General features: G+C 44.4%; 1 protein-coding gene across 1 annotated transcript in view; it reads right to left on the reverse strand.

The window, feature by feature from the left end:
- The window catches only part of LOC124021425 (prominin-1-A-like), a gene marked incomplete at its 3' end in the record, with an annotated part of 57,798 nt that overhangs the window by 43,774 nt on the left and 4,024 nt on the right, over positions 1-10,000 (reverse strand). Inside the window, exons 2-4 of the mRNA XM_046336614.1 lie at positions 7,508-7,569; positions 6,774-6,800; positions 2,319-2,524 (exon numbers count right to left, since the gene is read on the reverse strand). Of these exons, the coding sequence (XP_046192570.1) occupies positions 2,319-2,524; positions 6,774-6,800; positions 7,508-7,569 (295 nt within the window). The remainder of the gene's footprint in view (positions 1-2,318; positions 2,525-6,773; positions 6,801-7,507; positions 7,570-10,000) is intronic.

Genomic DNA, 10,000 nt, shown 5'->3' on the forward strand with positions numbered 1-10,000 from the left:
GACAGACAGCAGCTACACACAGGCAGGTTCTGATGTGACACACAGGCAGGTTCTGATGTGAAAGACAGCAGCTACACACAGGCAGGTCCTGATGTGAAAGACAGCAGCTACACACAGGCAGGTTCTGATGTGACAGACAGCAGCTACACACAGGCAGGTTCTGATATGACAGACAGCAGCTACACACAGGCAGGTTCTGATGTGAAAGACAGCAGCTACACACGGGCAGGTTCTGATGTGACAGACAGGCAGGTTCTGATGTGACAGACAGCAGCTACACACAGGCAGGTTCTGATGTGACAGACAGCAGCTACACACAGGCAGGTTCTGATGGGACAGACAGCAGCTACACACAGGCAGGTTCTGATGGGACAGACAGCAGCTACACACGGGCAGGTTCTGATGTGACAGACAGCAGCTACACACAGGCAGGTTCTGATGTGACAGACAGGCAGGTTCTCATGTGACAGACAGCAGTTACACACAGGCAGGTTCTGATGTGACAGACAGGCAGGTTCTGATGTGACACACAGGCAGGTTCTGATGTGACAGACAGGCAGGTTCTGATGTGACACACAGGCAGGTTCTGATGTGACAGACAGGCAGGTTCTGATGTGACACACAGGCAGGTTCTGATGTGACAGACAGCAGCTACACACAGGCAGGTTCTGATGTGACAGACAGGCAGGTTCTGATGTGACAGACTGCAGTTACACACAGGCAGGTTCTGATGTGACAGACAGGCAGGTTCTGATGTGACAGACTGCAGTTACACACAGGCAGGTTCTGATGTGACAGACAGGCAGGTTCTGATGTGACAGACAGGCAGGTTCTGATGCGACAGACAGGCAGGTTCTGATGTGACAGACTGGCAGGTTCTGATGTGACAGACAGCAGCTACACACAGGCAGGTTCTGATGTGACAGACAGCAGCTACACACAGGCAGGTTCTGATGTGACACACAGGCAGGTTCTGATGTGACAGACAGCAGCTACACACAGGCAGGTTCTGATGTGACACACAGGCAGGTTCTGATGTGACAGACAGCAGCTACACACAGGCAGGTTCTGATGTGACAGACAGCAGCTACACACAGGCAGGTTCTGATGTGACACACAGGCAGGTTCTGATGTGACACACAGGCAGGTTCTGATGTGACACACAGGCAGGTTCTGATGGGACAGACAGGCAGGTTCTGATGTGACAGACAGCAGCTACACACAGGCAGGTTCTGATGTGACACACAGGCAGGTTCTGATGTGACACACAGGCAGGTTCTGATGTGACAGACAGGCAGGTTCTGATGGGACAGACAGGCAGGTTCTGATGTGACAGACAGGCAGGTTCTGATGTGACAGACAGGCAGGTTCTGATGGGACAGACAGGCAGGTTCTGATGTGACAGACTGCAGATACAACCACTGGCCAATAGAGGACACTGTCTCCACGGACAAACTGATCCACTAGAGATAACACTGAACACACTCTAATACTGAACACACTCTAATACTGAACACACTGACACTGAACACACTAATACTGAACACACTCTAATACTGAACACACTAATACTGAACACACTCTAATACTGAACACACTCTAATACTGAACACACTCTAATACTGAACACACTCTAATACTGAACACACTAATACTGAACACACTGATACTGAACACACTCTAATACTGAACACGATCTAATACTGAACACACTCTAATACTGAACACACTCTAACACTGAACACACTCTAATACTGAACACACTCTAATACTGAACACACTCTAATACTGAACACACTCTAATACTGAACACACTCTAATACTGAACACACTAATACTGAACACAATCTAATACTGAACACAATCTAATACTGAACACACTCTAATACTGAACACACTCTAATACTGAACACACTCTAATACTGAACACACTCTAATACTGAACACACTCTAATACTGAACACACTCTAATACTGAACACACTCTAATACTGAACACACTCTAATACTGAACACACTCTAATACTGAACACACTCTAATACTGAACACACTAATACTGAACACACTCTAATACTGAACACACTCTAATACTGAACACACTCTAACACTGAACACAATCTAATACTGAAGACACTCTAATACTGAACACACTAATACTGAACACACTCTAATACTGAACACACTCTAATACTGAACACACTCTAATACTGAACACAAACTAATACTGAATATGGAGGTGGTGATGAGAGCGGTGGTGTAGAAGGGTTACATGTAGTTAGAGTTAAGGTCAGAGGTCAGGGGTCAGGGGAAGGTCTTACGTGATGAATACGGAGGTGGTGATGAGAGCGGCCGTGTAGAATCCTCTCTGACAGTCTGGGTTCTTCCCCTGTCTCTGGTGCATCTCCCCTCCACAGTTCTCACAGCAGCGACACACACAGAAACACAGTCCTACCACGGGGGTCAACACCAGGAATACACAGCCCAGACTCACACACAACAGGAAGCCCGCCTCATAGTAGATTGTCTGCAGGAGGACAGATACCACATTATTAGAGAGATAACTACCTGTCGGTTAGAGAGATAACTACCTGTCTGTTAGAGAGATAACTACCTGTCTGTTAGAGAGATAACTACCCGTCTGTTAGAGAGATAACTACCTGTCTGTTAGAGAGATAACTACCTGTCTGTTAGAGAGATAACTACCTGTCTGTTAGAGAGATAACTACCTGTCTGTTAGAGAGATAACTACCTGTCTGTTAGAGAGATAACTACCTGTCTGTTAGAGAGATAAATACCTGTCGGTTAGAGAGATAACTACCTGTCTGTTAGAGAGATAACTACCTGTCTGTTAGAGAGATAACTACCCGTCTGTTAGAGAGATAACTACCTGTCTGTTAGAGAGATAACTACCTGTCTGTTAGAGAGATAACTACCTGTCTGTTAGATAGATAACTACCTGTCTGTTAGAGAGATAACTACCTGTCTGTTAGAGAGATAACTACCTGTCTGTTAGAGAGATAAATACCTGTCGGTTAGAGAGATAACTACCTGTCGGTTAGAGAGATAACTACCTGTCTGTTAGAGAGATAAATACCTGTCGGTTAGAGAGATAACTACCTGTCTGACCGGCTAGCTGTCTGTCTGTCTGTCTGTCTGTCTGTCTGTCTGTCTGTCTGTCTGTCTGTCTGTCTGTCTGTCTGTCTGTCTGTCTGTCTGTCTGTCTGTCTGTCTGTCTTAGGAGGTGAATTATAGTGGATGTATTATAGTGGGTGTGGGTGTATTATAGTGGGTGTGGGTGTATTATAGTGGGTGTGGGTGTATTATAGTGGGTGTATTATAGTGGGTGTATTATAGTGGGTGTATTACAGTGGGTGTATTATAGTGGGTGTATTATAGTGGGTGTATTATAGTGGGTGTATTATAGTGGGTGTGGGTGTATTATAGTGGGTGTATTATAGTGGGTGTATTATAGTGGGTGTGGGTGTATTATAGTGGGTGTATTATAGTGGGTGTATTATAGTGGGTGTATTACAGCGGGTGTATTATAGTGGGTGTATTACAGTGGGTGTATTATAGTGGGTGTGGGTGTATTATAGTGGGTGTGGGTGTATTATAGTGGGTGTATTATAGTGGGTGTATTACAGCGGGTGTATTATAGTGGGTGTATTATAGTGGGTGTATTATAGTGGGTGTGGGTGTATTATAGTGGGTGTATTATAGTGGGTGTGGGTGTATTATAGTGGGTGAATTATAGTGAGTGTGGGTGTATTATAGTGGGTATGTGTGTATTGTAGTGGGTGTATTATAGTGGGTGTATTATAGTGGGTGTGGGTGTATTATAGTGGGTGTGGGTGTATTATTAGTGGGTATGGGTGTATTATAGTGGGTGTGGGTGTATTGTAGTGGGTGTGGGTGTATTATAGTGGGTGTGGGTGTATTATAGTGGGTATGGGTGTATTATAGTGGGTGTATTATAGTGGGTGTATTACAGCGGGTGTATTATAGTGGGTGTATTATAGTGGGTGTATTATAGTGGGTGTATTATAGTGGGTGTATTATAGTGGGTGTGGGTGTATTATAGTGGGTGAATTATAGTGAGTGTGGGTGTATTATAGTGGGTATGTGTGTATTGTAGTGGGTGTATTATAGTGGGTGTATTACAGTGGGTGTGGGTATATTATAGTGGGTGTGGGTGTATTATAGTGGGTATGGGTGTATTATAGTGGGTGTGGGTGTATTGTAGTGGGTGTGGGTGTATTATAGTGGGTGTGGGTGTATTATAGTGGGTGTGGGTGTATTATAGTGGGTATGGTGTATTATAGTGGGTGTGGGTGTATTGTAGTGGGTGTGGGTGTATTATATTGGGCGTGGGTGTATTATAGTGGGTGTGGGTGTATTATAGTGGGTGTGGGTGTATTATAGTGGGTGTGGGTGTATTATAGTGGGTGTATTATAGTGGGTGTATTATAGTGGGTGTGGGTGTATTATAATGGGTGTGGGTGTATTATAGTGGGTGTGGGTGTATTATAGTGGGTGTGGGTGTATTATAGTTGGTGTGGGTGTATTATAGTGGGTATGGGTGTATTATAGTGGGTGTGGGTGTATTGTAGTGGGTGTGGGTGTATTATAGTGGGTGTGGGTGTATTATAGTGGGTATGGGTGTATTATAGTGGGTGTGGGTGTATTATAGTGGGTATGGGTGTATTATAGTGGGTGTGGGTGTATTGTAGTGGGTGTGGGTGTATTATAGTGGGTGTGGGTGTATTATAGTGGGTATGGGTGTATTATAGTGGGTGTGGGTGTATTATAGTGGGTATGGGTGTATTATAGTGGGTGTGGGTGTATTGTAGTGGGTGTGGGTGTATTATAGTGGGTGTGGGTGTATTATAGTGGGTATGGGTGTATTATAGTGGGTGTGGGTGTATTGTAGTGGGTGTGGGTGTATTATAGTGGGTGTATTATAGTGGGTATGGGTGTATTATAGTGGGTGTGGGTGTATTGTAGTGGGTGTGGGTGTATTATAGTGGGTGTGGGTGTATTATAGTGGGTGTGGGTGTATTATAGTGGGTATGGTGTATTATAGTGGGTGTGGGTGTATTGTAGTGGGTGTGGGTGTATTATATTGGGCGTGGGTGTATTATAGTGGGTGTGGGTGTATTATAGTGGGTGTGGGTGTATTATAGTGGGTGTGGGTGTATTATAGTGGGTGTATTATAGTGGGTGTATTATAGTGGGTGTGGGTGTATTATAATGGGTGTGGGTGTATTATAGTGGGTGTGGGTGTATTATAGTGGGTGTGGGTGTATTATAGTTGGTGTGGGTGTATTATAGTGGGTATGGGTGTATTATAGTGGGTGTGGGTGTATTGTAGTGGGTGTGGGTGTATTATAGTGGGTGTGGGTGTATTATAGTGGGTATGGGTGTATTATAGTGGGTGTGGGTGTATTATATTGGGCGTGGGTGTATTATAGTGGGTGTGGGTGTATTATAGTGGGTGTGGGTGTATTATAGTGGGTGTGGGTGTATTATAGTGGGTGTATTATAGTGGGTGTATTATAGTGGGTGTGGGTGTATTATAGTGGGTATGGTGTATTATAGTGGGTGTGGGTGTATTGTAGTGGGTGTGGGTGTATTATATTGGGCGTGGGTGTATTATAGTGGGTGTGGGTGTATTATAGTGGGTGTGGGTGTATTATAGTGGGTGTGGGTGTATTATAGTGGGTGTGGGTGTATTATAGTGGGTGTGGGTGTATTATAGTGGGTATGGTGTATTATAGTGGGTGTGGGTGTATTGTAGTGGGTGTGGGTGTATTATATTGGGCGTGGGTGTATTATAGTGGGTGTGGGTGTATTATAGTGGGTGTGGGTGTATTATAGTGGGTGTGGGTGTATTATAGTGGGTGTATTATAGTGGGTGTATTATAGTGGGTGTGGGTGTATTATAATGGGTGTGGGTGTATTATAGTGGGTGTGGGTGTATTATAGTGGGTGTGGGTGTATTATAGTTGGTGTGGGTGTATTATAGTGGGTATGGGTGTATTATAGTGGGTGTGGGTGTATTGTAGTGGGTGTGGGTGTATTATAGTGGGTGTGGGTGTATTATAGTGGGTATGGGTGTATTATAGTGGGTGTGGGTGTATTATATTGGGCGTGGGTGTATTATAGTGGGTGTGGGTGTATTATAGTGGGTGTGGGTGTATTATAGTGGGTGTGGGTGTATTATAGTGGGTGTATTATAGTGGGTGTATTATAGTGGGTGTGGGTGTATTATAATGGGTGTGGGTGTATTATAGTGGGTGTGGGTGTATTATAGTGGGTGTGGGTGTATTATAGTTGGTGTGGGTGTATTATAGTGGGTATGGGTGTATTATAGTGGGTGTGGGTGTATTGTAGTGGGTGTGGGTGTATTATAGTGGGTGTGGGTGTATTATAGTGGGTATGGGTGTATTATAGTGGGTGTGGGTGTATTATAGTGGGTATGGGTGTATTATAGTGGGTGTGGGTGTATTGTAGTGGGTGTGGGTGTATTATAGTGGGTGTGGGTGTATTATAGTGGGTATGGGTGTATTATAGTGGGTGTGGGTGTATTATAGTGGGTATGGGTGTATTATAGTGGGTGTGGGTGTATTGTAGTGGGTGTGGGTGTATTATAGTGGGTGTGGGTGTATTATAGTGGGTATGGGTGTATTATAGTGGGTGTGGGTGTATTGTAGTGGGTGTGGGTGTATTATAGTGGGTGTGGGTGTATTATAGTGGCTGTATGGTGACTTTACCTGTAGCATTAAGACAACGTTCTCTGGCTGCAACAGCAGAACACACAGAGTTACACAGTTAGTATGACAGCATGTTAGTGAGTTATACATGATTATATCTCTCACACAGCCTACCTCTCTATAACACAGAGTTAGTATGACATGATTATATCTCTCACACAGCCTACCTCTCTATAACACAGAGTTAGTATGACAGCATGTTAGTGAGTATTACATGATTATATCTCTCACACAGCCTACCTCTCTATAACACAGAGTTAGTATGACAGCAGTTAGTATTACATGATTATATCTCTCACACAGCCTACCTCTCTATAACACAGAGTGAGTATTACATGATTATATCTCTCACACAGCCTACCTCTCTATAACACAGAGTTAGTATGACAGCAGTTAGTATTACATGATTATATCTCTCACACAGCCTACCTCTCTATAACACAGAGTGAGTATTACATGATTATATCTCTCACACAGCCTACCTCTCTATAACACAGAGTTAGTATGACAGCATGTTAGTGAGTATTACATGATTATATCTCTCACACAGCCTACCTCTCTATAACACAGAGTTAGTATGACATGATTATATCTCTCACACAGCCTACCTCTCTATAACACAGAGTTAGTATGACATGATTATATCTCTCACACAGCCTACCTCTCTATAACACAGAGTTAGTATGACAGCATGTTAGTTAGTATGACATGATTATATCTCTCACACAGCCTACCTTGTGATAGTCTTCCAGTTTAATCCCTCCCATGTTCTGTTGGATGACTTTTACGATGAGATCTGAGAACACAACACAACCTCTTCAGCCAATCACATAACACACGCTTGTTAGCCAATCACACAATACAATAGTCATTAGCCAATCATATACAACAGTCGTTAGCTCCTAGACGTTTCCACTTCACAATAGCAGCCCTTACAGTTGACCGGGGCAGCTCTAGCAGGGCAGACATTTGTTGGAAAGGTGGCATCCTATGACAGTGCCACATTGAAAGACAATGGGCTCTTCAGCAAGGCCATTCTACTGCCAATGTTTCTTATGGAGATTGCATGTTGACAGTATGTCTTTATATAGATTGGATGCAGTAATACCTGATCTGTTGCTCACACACACACACACACACACACACACACACACACACACACACACACACACACACACACACACACACACACACACACACACACACACACACACACACACACACACACACACACACACACACACACACACACACACACACGCACACAGAAAGACACAGAAGCTTTTTTAAATATGAGGGAACAGGTAGTAGTGGGTTGGGGCTGTGTTCTAAAACTGTCTGGACGGTTAAAAGCTGTTCTAGAACTGTCTGGTCAGTAAAAGCTGTTCTAGAACTGTCTGGTCAGTAAAAAGCTGTTCTGGAACTGTCTGGCCAGTTAAAAGCTATGTTCTAGAACTGTCTCGTCAGTAAAAAGCTGTGTTCTACAACTGTCTGGTCAGTAAAAAGCTGTTCTAGAACTGTCTCGTCAGTAAAAAGCTGTGTTCTAGAACTGTCTCGTCAGTAAAAAGCTGTGTTCTAGAACTGTCTGGTCAGTAAAAAGCTGTGTTCTAGAACTGTCTGGTCAGTAAAAGTTGTTCTAGAACTGTCTGGTCAGTAAAAAGCTGTTCTAGAACTGTCTCGTCAGTAAAAAGCTGTGTTCTAGAGCTGTCTCGTCAGTAAAAAGCTGTGTTCTAGAACTGTCTGGTCAGTAAAAAGCTGTGTTCTAGAACTGTCTCGTCAGTAAAAAGCTGTGTTCTAGAACTGTCTCGTCAGTAAAAAGCTGTGTTCTAGAACTGTCTGGTCAGTAAAAGCTGTGTTCTAGAACTGTCTGGTCAGTAAAAGCTGGTCTAGAACTGTCTGGTCAGTGACGGCTAATAGCTAACAATATAACAATTCACTGCCCTGTTCCAACCTCCTGACAACTCTGTAACGGCTAATAGCTAACAGCTAGCAGTGTTACAATTCACTGCCCTGTTCCACCCTCCTGACCACTCTGTAACGGCTAACAGCTAACAGCTAGTAGTATTACAATTCACTGCCCTGTTCCACCCTTCTGACCACTCTGTAACAGCTAACAGCTAGCAGTATGACAATTCGCTGCCCTGTTCCACCCTCCTGACCACTCTGTAACGGCTAACAGCTAACAGCTAGTAGTATTACAATTCACTGCCCTGTTCCACCCTCCTGACCACTCTGTAACGGCTAACGGCTAACAGCTAGTAGTATTACAATTCACTGCCCTGTTCCACCCACCTGACCGCTCTGTAGTGAATTCACTGCAGTTCCACCCAGAACATTATACTGCCCTGTCCCACCCATAACATTATACTGCCCTGTTCCACCCAGAACATTATACTGCCCTGTCCCACCCAGAACATTATACTGCCCTGTCCCACCCATAACATTATACTGCCCTGTCCCACCCAGAACATTATACTGCCCTGTTCCACCCAGAACATTATACTGCCCTGTCCCACCCAGAACATTATACTGTCCTGTCCCACCCAGAATATTATACTGCCCTGTCCCACCCATAACATTATACTGCCCTGTCCCGCCCATAACATTATACTGCCCTGTCCCACCCAGAACATTATACTGCCCTGTCCCACCCATAACATTATACTGCCCTGTCCCACCCAGAACATTATACTGCCCTGTCCCACCCAGAACATTATACTGCCCTGTCCCACCCATAACATTATACTGCCCTGTCCCACCCATAACATTATACTGCCCTGTCCCACCCAGAACATTATACTGCCCTGTCCCACCCATAACATTATACTGCCCTGTCCCACCCAGAACATTATACTGCCCTGTCCCACCCATAACATTATACTGCCCTGTCCCACCCAGAACATTATACTGCCCTGTTCCACCCATAACATTATACTGCCCTGTCCCACCCAGAACATTATACTGCCCTGTCCCACCCATAACATTATACTGCCCTGTCCCACCCAGAACATTATACTGCCCTGTCCCACCCATAACATTATACTGCCGTGTTCCACCCATAACATTATACTGCCCTGTCCCACCCAGAACTACAGATTGACAAGCCTCTCTACTGTTATGTAAGGGTCAGTATGTAGGTAGACAGTGACTTGGTTTGTTCGTCAGCCAGTGAAGGGTCTTAGGGAGTATAAATATGGCCATGTCCACAGGGATTACACTGGGGCCTT

This window comes from Oncorhynchus gorbuscha, unplaced genomic scaffold, assembly GCF_021184085.1.
Source record: "Oncorhynchus gorbuscha isolate QuinsamMale2020 ecotype Even-year unplaced genomic scaffold, OgorEven_v1.0 Un_scaffold_1109, whole genome shotgun sequence".
Taxonomy (NCBI): domain Eukaryota; kingdom Metazoa; phylum Chordata; class Actinopteri; order Salmoniformes; family Salmonidae; genus Oncorhynchus; species Oncorhynchus gorbuscha.